This window comes from Mauremys reevesii, linkage group 24 (genome assembly GCF_016161935.1).
Source record: "Mauremys reevesii isolate NIE-2019 linkage group 24, ASM1616193v1, whole genome shotgun sequence".
NCBI lineage: Eukaryota > Metazoa > Chordata > Testudines > Geoemydidae > Mauremys > Mauremys reevesii.
The window spans coordinates 21,332,158-21,348,965 of record NC_052646.1 but is presented as its reverse complement, the minus strand read 5'-3'; the positions used below and the strand labels follow the sequence as shown (position 1 = coordinate 21,348,965).

General features: G+C 71.8%; 1 protein-coding gene across 1 annotated transcript in view; it reads right to left on the bottom strand.

Moving 5' to 3' along the window:
- GRIK5 (glutamate ionotropic receptor kainate type subunit 5) overlaps positions 1-16,808 on the bottom strand; it is a 39,032-nt gene that overhangs the window by 6,201 nt on the left and 16,023 nt on the right. Inside the window, 9 exon segments of the mRNA XM_039513254.1 lie at positions 6,299-6,524; positions 8,024-8,189; positions 8,693-8,863; positions 9,555-9,664; positions 10,221-10,334; positions 11,358-11,564; positions 13,840-13,947; positions 15,187-15,291; positions 15,460-15,612. Of these exon segments, the coding sequence (XP_039369188.1) occupies positions 6,299-6,524; positions 8,024-8,189; positions 8,693-8,863; positions 9,555-9,664; positions 10,221-10,334; positions 11,358-11,564; positions 13,840-13,947; positions 15,187-15,291; positions 15,460-15,612 (1,360 nt within the window).

Genomic DNA, 16,808 nt, shown 5'->3' with positions numbered 1-16,808 from the left:
GACCATGAGGAGAGGTTGCAAGGAGAGGTTCCTGTGGGAGAAGGGGTTCCTGTACCGAGAATGGGCCCCCCCCCGGGGAGGTGGAGTCATGGGGGATCAGGAGGCAGCTGGTGGTTCCCCAGAAGTTTCGCCACAAGCTGCTGTACCTGGCCCATGTCATCCCCCTCGCCGGGCACCAGGGAATCCGGCGCACCAGGCAGAGGCTGCTACAGAACTTTTACTGGCCTGGGGTCTTTACCCATGTCCGACAGTACTGCCAATCCTGTGACCCCTGCCAGCGGGTGGGGAAGGCCCGGGACAAGGGGAAAGCAGCTCTGAGGCCTTTACCCATCATAGAAGAGCCTTTCCAGAAGGTGGCCATGGACATGGTGGGACCTCTCAGCAAGGCGACTCGGTCAGGGAAGAAACACATCCTGGTGGTGGTAGATTTCGCCACTCGCTACCCCGAGGCGGTGGCCTTGTCCTCTACCGAAGCAGACACCGTGGCAGATGCGCTGCTGACCATTTTCAGCCGGGTGGGGTTCCCCAAGGAAGTCTTAACGGACCAGGGGTCCAACTTCATGTTGACCCTGCTCCAGTCCCTGTGGGAGAAATGTGGGATCCGACCCAGCTGGGCCTCAGCGTATCACCCCCAGACCAACGGGCTGGTGGAGAGGTTCAACGGGACGCTAAAGATGATGCTAAAAACATTCATGCACCAGCACCCACAGGACTGGGACAAGTACTTACCTCACCTGCTGTTTGCGTACCGGGAGGTACCCCAGGAGTCTACTGGGTTTTCGCCTTTCGAACTGTTGTATGGAAGGCGGGTAAGGGGGCCCCTGGACCTGCTGAGAGACGAATGGGAGGGGAAGGCTGCTCCCGATGGAGAGTCGGTGGTGGAGTATGTCCTGACCTTCCAGGAAAGACTTGCCGAGCTCATGGGCCTGGCCAGGGAGAATCTGGCCCGAGCCCAGAGGAAGCAGAAGGTCTGGTACGACCGCACGGCGCGGGCCCGCGCCTTCGCCACCGGGGATCAGGTGATGGTTCTCATCCCCGTAAGGAAAAACAAACTCCAGGCTGCCTGGGAAGGGCCCTTCAAGGTTGTCAAGCAACTAAATGAGGTAAACTATGTGGTGGAGCTGTCGAACCGGGCTCATCACCGCCGGGTGTACCATGTGAATATGATGAAGCCATATTATGACCGAGGGAATATGGTGTTGGCCGTGTGTGGACATTGGGAGGAGCCGGGGGATGACCCTCTAGTGGATCTATTCCCAGGGACAAAGGCTGGTTCCCCCTGGAGGTGATTCCCCTGTCAGATCAGCTGACCCTGGCCCAGCAGGCTGAGATCAGAGGGGTGCTGCATCTGTACCAACAGCTGTTTTCCAACCAGCCTGGGCGCACTAATTTGACTGTCCACTGGGTGGAGACTGGGACACACACCCCGATACGCTGCTCCCCTTTTTGGGTCACCGGCAAAACTGCCCAGGACCTGGAAAGGGAGGTCAGGGACATGCTGGCTTTAGGGGTGATTCAGCCGTCCGCCAGCCCTTGGGCCTCCCCAGTGGTGCTGGTCCCCAAGAAGGACGGGTCGATCCGGTTCTGTGTGGACTATCGAAAGCTCAATGCCATCACTGTATCTGATGCCTACCCCATGCCAAGGCCTGACGAGCTCCTGGACAAGCTGGGAGGCGCTCGGTACCTCACCACCATGGATCTTACAAAGGGCTACTGGCAAGTGCCGCTGGATGCAGATGCCAGGCTGAAATCGGCCTTCATCACCCCTCTGGGGCTCTACGAGTTTCTGACCCTGCCCTTCGGCCTCAAGGGAGCGCCGGCCACCTTCCAGCGCCTGGTGGATCAGCTACTGAGGGGGATGGAGAGTTTTGCTGTGGCGTATATTGATGACATCTGCGTCTTCAGCCAGACCTGGGAGGACCACGTGTCCCAGGTTAGACGAGTGCTGGACCGACTCCGGGAGGCTGGACTGACCGTAAAGGCTGAGAAGTGCAAGGTGGGGATGGCGGAAGTATCTTACCTGGGCCATCGGGTGGGGAGCGGCTGCCTAAAGCCAGAACCAGTCAAGGTGGAGGTGATCAGAGACTGGCCCGCTCCCCAGACCAAAAAGCAGGTCCAGGCCTTTATTGGGATGGTGGGGTACTATCGGAGGTTTGTGCCCCACTTTAGCGCCATAGACACCCCCATCACTGAGCTGTGCAAGAAGGGGAAGCCAGACAAGGTGGTCTGGACCGAGCAGTGCCAGCAGGCTCTCCAGGCGCTGAAGGAGGCTCTGCTCAAAGGCCCAGTTCTGGCAAACCCAAACTTTGACAAGCCCTTTATGGTGTTCACCGACGCCTCAGACACGAGACTGGGGGCGGTGTTGATGCAGGAGGATGAACACGGGGAGAGACACCCCATCGTGTACCTGAGCAAGAAGTTGCTACCCCGGGAGCAGAGCTACGCGGCCATCGAGAAGGAATGTCTGGTGGGGCACGGGGAGGAGCTGTGCCGGGGGCTGGGCCCGGCGTGGGGCACCGGGAGGAGCGGTGCCGGGGGCTGGGCCCGGCCTGCATGGACCAGCACCGGGACTTGGCTGCCGAGCCCGGCGCAATCCTGCCGTGCCCAAGCGCGGGGGCGACGCCTTCGCCAGGTCGCAGCCTGGGACCACGTGGGGGGGGCGATGTCACGCCGGAGGGAGGGGGCGGATTGACCTGCAAATGTCGTGGGGGCTGTTTGCATGGGGGAGGGGAGAGCAGGGGTGACTTTAGGGGAGGGACGGGACCTGAGCCGGGAAGGGGGGGGCGAGGTGACACCTTTCCCGGGAGCTGGACAAAGGGAGAGCAGGGGAGGGGGTTTCAGCTTCGGGCTGGCTGGGAAGACGTGGGGAACCCCAAGTCTGGGGTCTAAGCTCCCTGCCCCCCAGAGGGACCCGGCTGGGGGTCCTGGTTGTACCCACAAGCCCTGCTGGGGGCCGTGCTCCTGTCGGCTAATAACCCGTCTGTGTCCCTGGCTGGCTGAGAGCCCCAGGGAATCGCAGGGCGTGGGGGGTGCAGGGCCCGACTTCCCTCCACTTCATGACAGGGGACTCAGTGTCCCCGGGTGTCGCTGGTGTAACGAGGGGAGAGGGAGTTTGTTGGGACACAGGACCGGAGAGGGACTCGGGACCCCGGCCCGGCCTGGAGGGTGGAGACCCCAGCGACTGGTGACCTGGTGACCCAGAGACCCAGCTCAGGAGTCGCAGCCGGTTCTGGCCAGTGGGGACAATGGGCTGCGGGGAGAGGACCCCGGTGACCTGCCCAGCCGGCTCCAGCCAGAGGGGCCAGAGGGGGGCTGAGAGGAGACCCAGGCCCCGGTTTACGACCCTGTTTCCCTGGAGAGAAGCCAATGGACAGAGGGGGCCTGGGGCCGGGGGTATCGGAGGCCCAGCTGGGAGCAGGGGGGCTGGAGAGGGGGAGCAGGCAGAGCCCCCCTGGCTGCAGGGGGACTGGGATGTGCTGGGCTGAGGGAGGCCAGGCCTGAGGCCGGAGAGTTTCCTGTGCTGGGTTCAACCCCCAATAACCCTCCTGTGTTACGCTGGGGGAGAGTCGCTGGGGGCTAGAGAACGGGGGGGGGGATCGTCGCCTTCTGGGGAGTGGAGGCCCCGGGGGCCCAGAGCGAGGGGACTCCCTGGGGGGCCCACGGCAGAGACAGACGCGCTGAGGCTCCGGGAGGTGGGGGGGCCTGACCCCGGGAGAGGGGACCCCCGAGAGGGGCTGTCGCACTGGAAGGGGCTCCCCCCACGGACCGCACGGGGCCACGCGTGGGCCCGATCCGTGCACCCGTGACAGCCCGGGCAGATGCAGGACGTGACCCCAGAGGAGATTCTCTGGGCTGACTCGGTTCCCGGCCATCCTGTGCGTGGCAGAGATGGAGACTTGCGCAGACTTTCGCTGGACAAAGCCGGTGCCCGGCTGACGTCCGGAGTCTCTGTTCTCGCGGCTTCGGGCAGAGACCGGAAGAAAAACCTCCCAGGTCCTGCGACCGCCGTAGGGATGTGGAGAGTCGCACCTGGGCCCCAAGAGCAGCGCGGGGCCTGGAGCTCCGGGACTCTCCGGCCCGACGGGACGGCCACCAGGAAGCCTCGTCCACTCTGCCAGACGTGCCGTTCTCATGGCAGGTTCCTGCTCCCCAGGACATCGGCTCAGAGCCGCGCCCAGCCACAGAGCTGCCTCGCCGCCCGGAGCTGGGCAGAGCCTGCGGCCGTGGTGCCACCCGGAGCCGGGCAGAGCCTGCAGCCGTGGTGCCGGGCAGAGCCTGCGGCCGTGGTGCCGCCCGGAGCCGGGCAGAGCCTGCAGCCGTGGTGCCGGGCAGAGCCTGCGGCCGTGGTGCCGCCTGGAGCCGGGCAGAGCCTGCGGCCGTGGTGGAGCCGGGCAGAGCCTGCGGCCGTGGTGCCGCCTGGAGCCGGGCAGAGCCTGCGGCCGCGGTGCCGCCCGGAGCCGGGCAGAGCCTACCCACAGGGCTGTAAGAATCACCCATGCCCTGGCGCGGAGCGGAGCCTTGGCAATAAGGGGCCGGGGGGAAGTCTCCCTCCCCATGGCAGACGGAGCCTGGCTTGTGTCCCGGATACGAGCAAAGCTGGGGGCATTTCCTGCCTGGCTGCAGCTGGGGGACCCCCCTGTCCGGAAAACGGCCCCCAAATGGGCCAGGCGTGATCACAGGGGATCTGCTCGGCCGGGTCCCTGAGGCTGGCAGGAAAACGGCGCTATCAGGAATCCTAATCCTGGCCCGGGCAGGGGCGAGCGCCCCCGGCACGTCGCGGTCGGCTTGTCCCTACGGACTGAGGCGCCGCTCTGAGCTCGGTGACACTAATTCCTGGGTCTGGCGGGGCCGCAGGGGAGCTCCCGTCCCATCCCGTCCCGTGGGGGAGCAGCGCCATCGACGTCACCGCCGGGACACGCCCCAACGCAGCCGCACAAGTCCCACGTTCCCCCGGAGCGTCAGGCGGCTCCTGGCTGTGCTGATGGGACGTCCCGGAGCCTGGGTGCTGCAAAGCCCTGAAGCGGTTCTGGACAAGCCGGGAACCACCCCTACGATCCGTCCCGAGCCGGCCAGACGGGCGACTGGCAGGTGGATCCTACGGGACCCACAAGCGCCTGCACCGTGTGCCAGGGCCGGGCAGACCCTGCGGCCTCGCCTGGACCAGCCCCGCTGTGGGGTCGGGCCCCGCGAGGAGGCAGGGGGTGCTGCACCCCCATTGCTGGCTGGCCCAGGACGGGGATCTGTCCCCAGGAGCTGGCCCTTGTGGGTCACAATTCGGGGGAGATGGTGCTGGGAGGGCAGGGGGCACAGCCAGGGCTCACCCTGGGGGGGCGTCTGCGGGCACCTGCCTGGGGCCAGTCAGTGTCTGTTTTGGGGGCGACCCTGGCGCTGGGGGGTGGCGCTGGCCAGGCGGGGGGGCCGGAGAGCCCGCCCCACCCGGAGCTCTGCTAAAGGAGGCCGGGGCGCTCTGGGCGCCGAGGTGCTTGGGGCCGGATCGGGCTGCCGCTGCCACGCGGGGGAATCCGAGTCTGTCCCTCTCCTAGGTTCTGGGTTACGGAGCCGGCACTGGACCGTGGCCGCGTCCCAGGCCGCCATGGGCGTGTGGGCCCGTCGGGAATCCCGCAGCCCCCGGCGTGATCCAGCTCCGAACTCCAGCCCAGACTGCGCCGGAACCGCCCAGGGGCGTCGCTTGCTAAGCACGAGGCGTCCAGCGTCCCAGCAACCGGGTGGCGGGAAGGGACCGAGGGGCAGTGGGGCCCTTTTACCGGCATGGGGGGTGCTGCTCCGGGGGCACCGGAGCCGACCCACCGGCTACCGCTGGGGGAGACGCCCAGCACCGGCGCCCGCAGACCCGCCTGGGATGGGACACGAGCTCACAGCTCGGAGACCAGCCTCTGCCCCCCACCCCCGGCCTCCGGAGGGACCAGCCTGACCCCAACAACCCCCGTCCCAGCCCCATTTGGGGGAACATTCTTGGCCACCCCACACACAGCCCTGACCTGTCCCTTCCCCTAGAGAGACCCCTCCCCACGAGCCTCCCACAAGCCCCCAGGGGTCGCTGATGCAGGACACCCCCAGAGGCAGCAGCCCCCCCCAGGGCAGGGACGGAGCCCCCCAGCCAGCGCCACGAGCCCTGCCCCCCCCCCACCAGCCCCCTACCCAGCGGCATGGCCCCCGCCCAGTCCCCTACCCAGCGGCATGGCCCCCCCGCCCAGACCCCTACCCAGCGGCATGGCCCCCGCCCCGCCAGCCCCCTACCCAGCGGCATGGCCCCCCCGCCCCCGCCAGCCCCCCCTACCCAGCGGCAGGCCGATCCCGTAGCCTTTGGTGTCCAGCAGCCCCCCGATCTGGGTGAGGTTGCAGTTCCGGCGCCGGTGATACTCGTTCATGGTGGACTCCAGCAGGAAGGCGTATCTGGAGTTCAGCACCCGGGCGATTCCCTCCTCCGTGCTCTTCACGAACACGCTGGGCTGCTTGGAGTGCATGTAATTCCACATCCGCTGGTAGGTCTGGTACCGGGAGTTCTGCGGGAGAGCCGGGGCGTGGCAGAGCTGGGGGGGCAGGCCGGGGCCTGCAGGGGCTGCGGGTCGGGAGTGAGGGGCACCAGCAGGGCGGGGGTGTAGGGGGCTGCGGGTCGGGAGTGAGGGGCACCGGCAGGGCTGAGGGTGTAGGGGGCTGCGGGTCAGGAGTGAGGGGCACCGGCAGGGCTGGGGGGTGTAGGGGGCTGCGGGTCGGGAGTGAGGGGCACCGGCAGGGATGGGGAGAACACTGGGGAGGGGCCGGGAGGGCTGCAGGGGCAGGAGGCCCGGGGCCAGTCCCCTCTCAGTGCCCGGGGCCGTGGGAGCGGGCCGGACGCCGGGTCGGGTCCCTGGGGAGCTGGGCGGCGGGGGGGGGCCCGGGGCGGCAGGGAGGGGCAGTGGGGGCTGCTGGGGCAGGAGGGGCCATGGGGGCCATGGGGAGCGGGCCTGGGGCCGTGGCGGGTGGCAGGGAGGGCCCGGGGGCCGGGCGGCAGGGAGGCCTGGGGCAGGGAGGGGCCTGGGGCCGGGGGCGGCGGAGGGGCCGGGGGCTGCCGGACGCTGGGTCGGGTCCTGGGGGCTGCAGGGGCAGGGAGGGGTGCCGGGAGGCCCGGGGGCTGCAGGGTGGCAGGAGGGGCCGGGGTGGCAGGGAGGGGCCTGGGGGCCGGGGATCCAGCGAGGGGCCCGGGGGAGCTGGGGAGGGGCCCGGGGCTGCGGGCGGCAAGGAGGGGCCGGGGAGGCCAGGAAGGGGCCATGAGGGGCTGCAGGGGTAGGAGGGGCCCAGGGGCCCAGGGGCAGCGGGAGGCTCGGGGGCTGCAGGGGCAGGGAGGGGCCTGGGGGTTGTGGGGCAGGGAGGGCTGGGGGCCAGGGAGGGGCCCTGGGGGCTTCAGGGGCAGGGAGGGGCCCGGGGGCCGTGGGGAGCGGGCCGGACGCCAGGTTGGGTCCCTGGGGGCAGCAGGGAGGCCCGGGGGCTGTGGGGCCAGAGAGGGGCCTGGGGGCTCTGGGGTAGGGAGGGGCCCAGGGGTGCAGGGGTGGCTAGGAGGGGCCGGGGGCTGTGGGGCGGCAGGGAGGGGCCCGGGGCTGTGGGAGGGGCCAGGGGGCTGCGGGGTGGCAGGGAGGCCCGGAGCGGGTGCAGGTGGCAAGGAGGGGCCGGGGGCTGCGGGCGGCGGGAGGCCCGGGGGCTGTGGGAGGGGCCGTGGAGGGGCTGCTGGGGGCAGGGAGGGGCCCGGGGCCGGGGCGGCGGGGAGGGCCGGGGGTCCCAGGGGCGCGAGGGGTCTGGGGGTCCGGGGCTGCGGGGCCGGGGCCGCGAAGGTCCCTGGGGTCCGGGGGCCGTGGGGCTGAGGGGTCCCGGGGCCGTGGGGCCGAGGGGCTGTGGGGGCTGAGGGGTCCCTGGGGTCCGGGGCCGCAGGGGCTGAGGGGTCCCGGGGGCTGGGGGCTGAGGGGTCCAGGGGGCGCGAAGGTCCCTGGGGGTCCAGGGGCTGCGGGGGCCAGGGGGCGGGCCCCCTCACCTGGAAGAAGGTCATGGTGGAGCCGGCGTGGATGGTGCCGTACTCGATGTTGGTCTGGTCGGCCAGGTCGTCGGCCGACTCCACCGGCACCTCCATGCGCTACACCGTCAGGAAGGCGGCCAGGTTGGCCGTGTAGGACGAGATGATGATCAGCGTGAAGGCCCACCTGGGGCGGGGTCAGGACCGCCCCGAGCCCCCCGGCTGCCCCGAGCGCAGGGCTCCAGCCCCCCAAGCCCCCTGCTGCCCCCGAGAGCCCCCCGGCTCCCCCGAGCGCAGGGCTCCAGCTCCCAGAGCCCCGCCGCCCGAGCGCAGGCTCCAGCCCCCAGGCCCCGCTGCCCCCATTGCCCCGCCGCCCAGCGCAGGCTGCAGCCCCCAGGCTCCCAGGCCCCCCGGCGCCCCAGCGCAGGGCTCCAGCTCCCAGAGCCCCGCCGCCCCGAGCGCAGGCTCCAGCCCCGAGCCCCCGCTGCCCCCATTGCCCCGCCGCCCCAGCGCAGGCTGCAGCCCCCGAGCTCCCGAGCCCCCGCCGCCCCAGCGCAGGCTCCAGCCCCGAGCTCCCAGGCCCCCGCCCCCGAGCGCAGGCTCCAGCCCCCCGGCCCCCCCGAGCGCAGGCTCCAGCCCCCAAGCCCCAGAGCCCCCCGGCTCCCCCGAGCCCCCCGCCGCCGCACTCACCAGACCCCGCTGACGCAGCGGGTGGACAGGGCGCGGGGCAGCACCTCGGAGCCCTGCTGCAGGAAGCCCCCGATGGGGACCCAGAGGCTGGTGCCGAGGCTGAACTGGTTCTCCAGCACGGGGGGGCGCCGCAGGCAGGGGTGGGGGTTGTACCACTCGTAGGGGCTCAGCCTGCGGGACAGGGCAGTGAGGGGGGGCCTGGGCACCTGCCCCCGGCCCTGCCCCCACATCCCTACCGCCCATCCCCATTCCATCCCCACTGCCCCACGGCCCCGCCCCATCTCCCACTGCCCCCACGTCCCCGCCCCCATCCCCACTGCCCTGCCCCCGGCCCTGCCCCACCTCCCGCCCCTGCCCCCACGGCCCCGCCCCATCCCCACTGCCCTGCCCCGGCCCTGCCCCCACGTCCCTACCGCCCATCCCCATTCCATCCCCACTGCCCCCACGTTCCCGCCCCACTGCCCTGCCCCCGGCCCTGCCCCCACCTTCCCATCCCCACTGCCCTGCCCCGGCCCTGCCCCACGTCCCCGGCCCCCATCCCCACTGCCCTGCCCCTGGCCCTGCCCCACATCCCTACCGCCCATCCCCATTCCATCCCCACTACCCCCACGTCCCGCCCCCATCCCCCCACTGCCCCCCACGTCCCCACCCCCCATCCCCCCACTGCCCTGCCCCCGGCCCTGCCCCCACCTTCCCGCCCCCACTGCCCTGCCCCCGGCCCTGCCCCCACGTCCCCGCCCTGCCCCTGCCCGCACGGCCCCGCCCCATCCCCACTGCCCTGCCCCGGCCCTGCCCCCACCTCCCCGCCCCCCATCCCCCTGGCCCTGCCCCCCACGTCCCTGCTGCCCCCGCGCCCCGTTACCGGGCGGCCAGGAACAGGACGCAGCTGACGGCCACGTAGGCCAGGAGCATGAAGAGCCACACGGCCGGCGAGAAGGGGTCCAGGAAGGAGAAGTAACCGGGTCTGCGGCCCTGGGGAGGGGGAGATGGGGGGGCTGAGCGTCCCCCGGGACTGACCCCCCAGCGCCCCCCCGGGCTGAGCCCCCCCCTGGGACTGACCCCCCCAGCGCCCCCCCGGGCTGAGCCCTCCCCCGGGACTGACCCCCCCAGCGCCCCCGGGCCGAGCCCCCCCCGGGACTGACCCCCCAGCGCCCCCGGGCTGAGCCCCCTGGGACTGACCCCCAGCGCCCCAGGCCGAGCCCCGGGACTGACCCCAGACCCCCGGGCTGAGCCCCCAGGACTGACCCCCAGCGCCCCCAGGCTGAGCCCCCAGGACTGACCCCAGACCCCGGGCTGATTCCCCCCCTGACCCCCAGCACCCACCCGGGCCAGGCACCCCCGGGACTGACCCCCCAGCGCCCCCGGGCTGAGCCCTCCCCCGGGACTGACCCCAGCACCCCGGGACTGACCCCCAGCACCCCGGGCCGAGCCCCAGGACTGACCCCCAGCGTCCCCCGGGCCGAGCACCCCCAGGACTGACCCCCAGTGCCCCCGGGCCGAGCCCCCAGGCCTGCCCCCAGCCCCGTACCATGTGCACCCGGTACAGGATGCTGATCCCCAGCGTCATGAAGGGTTTGGAGAAGTCGATCACTTTCTCCCGCTCCGCCGTGATGGTGAAGGCAGCGACCGCCAGGTCGGCCTTCTGCGGAGAGAGCCGGGGTGAGGCCCTGCCCCCACCTCCCCGCTGCCCCCCTCCCCCCCCCCTGCCCCCTCCCATTGGCCTTCTGCGGAGAGAGCCGGGGGTGAGGGGGCCTGCCCCACCTCCCCGCTGCCCCCTACCCCCACTTCCCCTGACACCCCACTGCCCCTCCCATTGGCCTTCTGCGGAGAGAGCCGGGGTGAGGGGCCTGCCCCACCTCCCGCTGCCCCCACCCCCTGCCCCCACTGCCCCTGACACCCCACTGCCCTCCCATTGGCCTTCTGCGGAGAGAGCCGGGGTGAGGGGCCCTGCCCCACCTCCCGCTGCCCCCACCCCCACTGCCCCCTGACACCCCACTGCCTCCTCCCATTGGCCTTCTGCGGAGAGAGCCGGGGGTGAGCGGGGGCCCTGCCCCCCACCTCCCTGCTGCCCCCTACCTCCCACTGCCCCTGACACCCCACGGCCCCCACCCATCGCCCCCGCCCACAGCCCCGGTGTGAGGGGCGGGGCCGGTTCCCTGTTCTTACCGGGGCTGAGTGCTGCGGGGTTGGCCTGGGAGGACGAGCTGCACTGGGGAGGAGACTGGCCGGAGGAGGGCCCCAGGGAGGGGAGAGGCCAGGGGACCCCTCTGCCCGGGGAGCTGAACAAGGGGGGGGGAAGGTGGGGGGAGAGGGGGTTTCAGGAGCTGGCTGGGGAATGGAGGGAGCCCAGACGGGGCTCTGACCCCCAAGGGGGCTGTGGGGCGCCTGGGACCCCAAGATGGACCCAATGGGGGCGGGTCCTGCTGTCTGTGCCGGCAAGACCCGTCCTGGCCTGTGTCCTGCCGTCTGAACGAACCTGCTGCTCTCCTGGCTGGCTGAGAGCCCCGGGGAACCGCAGGAAGTGGGGGTGCAGGGCCCCGACTCCCCCACACTCCCTGACACCCTGAGCCCCCTGCTGCCCCTGATACCCCCCGACCCCTCACTGCCCCCTCCCATCGCCCGGTCAGTCGGGGGGGGGAGAGCTGCCCCCGCGCCCGGGCCGTACCCGGTTGATGAGCTCGCCCACCATGCCGGTCCAGGAGCCGTTGGCCTCGGGCGCCCCGTACAGCCCGTCCTCCACCAGCCGCAGCTGGAAGCGGAATTTGAGGATCCCGGCGAGTTCGTGCAGCATGTCGACGCAGAACCCCTCGTACTGCTCCCCGGCGCCCCCCGGGGCCTGGGCCCCCGCCCTGCGCATCACGTAGGGGTTCTCCTGTGGGGGGGGGCGGGGGCGTCAGTGCCGGCTGCGAGCTTCCCCCCAGCGGTGCCCTGCAGTGCTGCAAGCTTCCCCACACAGTGCCCTGTGGCGCTGCGAGCTTCCCCAGCAGCGCCCTGTGGTGCTGCGAGCTTCCCCAGCAGTGCCCTGCGGCACTGTGAGATTCCCCGCACAGTGCCCTGCGGTGCTGCGAGCTTCCCCAGCAGTGCCCTGCGGCACTGTGAGATTCCCTGCATAGTGCCCTGCGGTGCTGCAAGCTTCCCCCCAGCAGTGCCCAGCAGTGCTGCAAGCTTCCCCTCACAGTGCCCTGTGGCGCTGCGAGCTTCCCCCCAGCAGTGCCCTGCAGCACTGTGAGATTCCCTGCACAGTGCCCTGCAGTGCTGCAAGCTTCCCCCCAGCAGTGCCCTGCGGCACTGTGAGATTCCCTGCACAGTGCCCTGCGGTGCTGCGAGCTTCCCCCCAGCAGTGCCCTGCAGCGCTGCAAGCTTCCCCAGCAGTGCCCTGCGGCACTGTGAGATTCCCTGCACAGTGCCCTGTGGCGCTGCGAGCTTCCCCAGCAGTGCCCTGCGGCACTGTGAGATTCCCTGCACAGTGCCCTGTGGCGCTGCGAGCTTCCCCCCAGCAGTGCCCTGCAGCACTGTGAGATTCCCTGCATAGTGCCCTGCGGTGCTGCAAGCTTCCCCCCAGCAGTGCCCTGCAGTGCTGCGAGCTTCCCCCCAGCAGTGCCCTGCAGCGCTGCAAGCTTCCCCGCACAGTGCCCTGTGGCGCTGCGAGCTTCCCCCCAGCAGTGCCCTGTGGCACTGCGAGATTCCCTGCACAGTGCCCTGCAGTGCTGCGAGCTTCCCCCCAGCAGTGCCCTGCAGCACTGTGAGATTCCCTGCATAGTGCCCTGCGGTGCTGCAAGCTTCCCCCCAGCAGTGCCCTGCGGTGCTGCAAGCTTCCCCGCACAGTGCCCTGTTGTGACGAGCTGGGAATGTTCTGAATGTTCCCTCTGAATCCGGTGTTGGTGCCTCAGTGTCCCCTCTGCAGTTCTTAATATCCAGGTGGGGGGATCAGGGGGGTGATTGCTGCAGAGGAAGGGGCCAGTGCACCTGAATGCCTGACACTGTCTCCTAGCAACTGATGGCCTGGGGCCCTCCCCTGCAAGGGGATGCTAAAGGGGGGGGAGAACAATGGGGTCAGGTGACCTCCTGGCCCGGGAAAGGAGCTGAGCAGAGGAGGGGCTGGAGGGGGGGTCAGTCTGGGGCTGGCTGGGGACGAGGAGTGAGGGCAGACGTGGGGGTCTGGCTCACTGCCCCCCAGAATGGACCCGGCCGAGGGGTCCGGCTCGCGGTACCTACAAGCTCTGTGTTAGACCCTGTTCCTGTCATCGAATAAACCTCTGTGTCACTGGCTGGCTGAGAGTCACGTCTGACTGCGCAGTGGGGGGGCAGGACCCTGTGGCCCCCCCAGGACCCCGCCGGGGGGACTCGCTGGGGGAAGCGCACGGAGGGGCAGAGGATGCTGAATGCTCCCAGGAGAGACCCAGGAGGTGAAGCCGTGGGAGCTTCTTGCCCTGCAGACAGGCTGCTCCGAGGGGGAGGAGGCTCCCAGAGTCCTGCCTGGCTTGTGGGGAGCAGCTCCAGAGCAGCGCCCGGGGACTCCCTGACACCTGTGGCGCTGCGAGCTTCCCCCCAGCAGTGCCCTATGGTGCTGCGAGCTTCCCCCCAGCAGTGCCCTGCGGCGCTGCGAGCTTCCCCTCAGTGGTGATGTGATGGAGCAGGGGCTGTCTGTGTGGGGGAGGGGAGAGCAGGGAGGATTTTAGGTGAGATGCAGGGATTCAGCCTGTCACATGAGCTAGGCCTGGGGGAGGGGAGGTGACACCTCTGCCCGTGAGCTGGATAAAGAAAAGGAGCTGAGTGGAGGGTGGGGTCAGTTTTCGGTTGGGAGCTGGGTGGGGGGTTTCCAGGGGATCCTAGGCTGGGATCCAAGCACCCTGAACCCCCCAGAGAGGCCAGAGTGAGGGGTCCTGGCTCTGAACACGAGCTGGGCTGTATCCTGTGCTCCTGTGTCCAATAAACCTTCTGTGTTACTGGCTGGCGGAGAGTCACTGTGGGTCCCGGGAAGAGGGGTGCAGGGCTGGACTCCCCCACACTCCGTGACAGGTGCCCTGCGGCGCTGCGAGCTTCCCCAGCGGTGCCCTGCGGCGCTGCGAGCTTCCCCAGATAATCCAGAGGCAGCCCCCGCCCCAGCCTTGGGCTTCCCGCACGCCCCCCCTCCGGGCCGGGCTCACCAGGATGGTGGTGACAATGAGGGTCTTGTTGGCCAGGCTCTCGGAGACGTCCATGGCCAGTGTGGTGGCGTCCATGGCCAGCGTCCTGTTCGAGTACCACACGCCGATCTGCGGAGAGGGCACAGGCTGGGTGGGAGCAGGAGGGGGTCATGGGCTGACTGAGGAGCTGGGCCCCTGGGGCTCAGCGGGGTCAGGGTGACAAAGTGAGAATCTTTCATAATTTGGATGACGACTGTGTGTGCCTCAGTTTCCCCACGTGGTGCCTGGTTACTAGGCGTGGGGGGGGGGGGTTCTCTGCACAGACCCGGAGACGGATGCCTGGGGCTAGAGGTCTCTGAGGTCCTAGTGAGGCAGGGCTGTCCCTGGGGGTGCCAGGGGGGGGGGTCTGGCATTGAGGAGCGCTAGGTTTATTGGGGGTGTATGGGGGTATATGGAGGGCTGTAGGAAGATGGGGGCTGCCAGGGATATGGGGGCTGGGGCATTGGGGAGCCCTGGGCAGAGCTGGGGACATTGGGAGGTGTGGGGCTCTAGGAAGGCTGGCAGTTTGGGGGCTGGGGAGAGCTGCAGGCCTCGGGCTGGGTGCACTGGGGATCGGGAAGGCCGGGGCTGGGGGCCGGGAAGGCTGAGAGGTCGGGGATGGGGTGCCGGGCGCGGTGCCGGGGCGCTGGGGCCGGGGCGCTGGGGCCGGGGCCGGGGCGCTGGCTGGGGCGCTGGGGGCCAGAGGCGCTGGGGGCCAGAGGCGCTGGGGCCGGGGCTGGGGGCGCCAGGCTGGGGCAGGCGCTGGGGCCAGAGGCGCTGGGGCGCGGGGCTGGGGCGCTGGGGTGCAGGGGCTGGGGCCAGAGGCGCTGGGGCCGGGGCGCGGGGCACGGGGCTGGGCGCTGGGGCGCAGGGGCTGGGGGCCAGAGGCGCTGGGGGGCCGGGGGGCCAGAGGCGCTGGGGCCAGGGGCAGAGGCACTGGGGGCAGGGGCGCGGGGCTGGGGGCAGGGGCTGGGGGCCAGAGGCGCTGGGGCCAGGGGCACAGGCGCTGGGGCTGAGGCGCTGGGGCTGGGGGCAGGGGCTGGGGCCAGAGGCGCTGGGGCACAGGCGCTGGGGCACAGGGGCTGGGGGCCAGAGGCGCTGGGGCCAGGGGCGCTGGGGCACAGGGGAGCTGGGGCCAGAGGCACTGGGGCCGGGGCGCGGGGGCGCTGGGGCACAGGGGCTGGGGCCAGAGGCGCTGGGGGCCGGGCGCTGGGGCACAGGGGGCTGGGGGCCAGAGGCTGGGGCCGGGGCCAGGGGCTGGGCGCAGGGGCTGGGGGGCCAGAGGCGCGGGGGGCCGGGGGCACAGGGGGCCGGGGGCCGGGGTCTCACCTCGCGGTGCCCGTCCGGCGCCTTCTCCAGCACGCGCAGGGTGTAGTTGGTTCGCTGCCCTTTGCTGTTGAACTCCACGTGACCCGTCAGCCCCTCGTACTCGACCTGCCGGGCCAGGCACAGGGACGAGGTGAGGGGGACCAAGGGGACAGAGCAGGGCCGGGGGGGCCCAGCCCCAGTGGGAGCAGCCGGGGGGGCGCCCCAGCCCCCCCTTGCGGGGCCCCCGGGGTCAGTAGGCTCCAGAGTGAACGCCCGGGGCCGGCGGGGGCTCACCATGCGCAGGTAATTCATCAGGCTGGTGCCGTGCTGCCAGATGCCGGCGGAGGCGCAGGCCAGCGGCCGGACCCCGATCTCCTGGCTCCGGTTCAGCTCCCGCACGGCCCCCACCACCACGTGCACCGCGTCGAAGAGCAGCGCCGCCGCCAGCTGGGGGGCCACGGACCCACAGACACGTTACGCCGGCCCCCTTCCCCGGCCGGGCCCCTGGCGCCCCCCCTCCGCCCCCCCAGCCCCTCCCCCCACCCCTAACCTCCCCCCCCGGCGACCCCCGTCCGCCCCCCTCCCCCCCAACCTCTCCCCCAGCGCCCCCCGTCCACCCACCTCCCCACAGGAGGGTCAGGGGGACCGGGGGGGGCCGGGGCAGGCCGGGGGGCCGAGCTGGGGACCGGGGGCAGTAGTCCGGGGCTGGGGTCCAGGCTGGGGGCAGTGGTCCGGGGGCTGGGGTCCAGGCCGGGGGCAGTCATCCATGGGGCAGGCCGGGCGGCCGGGTCAGGCTGGGGGCAGAGCTGGGGCCGGGAGGGCCCGGGGGCTGGGGCAGGCCAGGGGCAGTCGTCCGGGAGCAGGCTGGGGGCCGGGGGCCCGGGGTCCAGGTCAGGCTGGGGGCAGAGCTGGGGGCCGGGGGGGCAGTAGTCCAGGGGTCTGGGGGGCAGGGCCTGGGGGCAGGGTCAGGGGCTGGGGCCGGCCGGGGGCAGTTGTCCAGGGGCCGGGGCTGGGCAGGCCGGGGCCGGGGCTGTCGTCTGGGGGCAGGGCCTGGGGCAGGGTCAGGAGGCTGGGGCCGGCCGGGGGCAGTCGTCCGGGGGCCGGGTCAGGCCGGGGCCGGGGGCTGTCGTCTGGGGCAGGGCCCAGGGGCCGGGGCCGGCCGGGGCTGTCGTCTGGGGCAGGGCCCAGGGGCCGGGGGCCGGCCGGGGCTGTCTGGGGCAGGGCCCAGGGGCCGGGGCTGTCGTCTGGGGCAGGGCCCAGGGGCCGGGGCCGGCCGGGGCTGTCTGGGGCAGGGCCCAGGGGCCGGGGGGCTGTCTGGGGGCAGGGCCCAGGGGCCGGGGGCTGTCGTCTGGGGGCAGGGCCCAGGGGCCGGGGCAGGCCGGGGGCTGTTGTCTGGGGCAGGGCCCAGGGGCCGGGTCAGGCCGGGGCCGGGGCTGTCTGGGGCAGGGCCCAGGGGCCGGGGCTGTCGTCTGGGGCAGGGCCCAGGGGCCGGGTCAGGCCGGGGCCGGGGCTGTCTGGGGCAGGGCCCAGGGGGCGGCCGGGGGCTGTCTGGGGCAGGGCCCAGGGGCCGGGGGCCGGCCGGGGCTGTCTGGGGGCAGGGCCCAGGGGCCGGGGCCGGCCGGGGCTGTCTGGGGCAGGGCCCA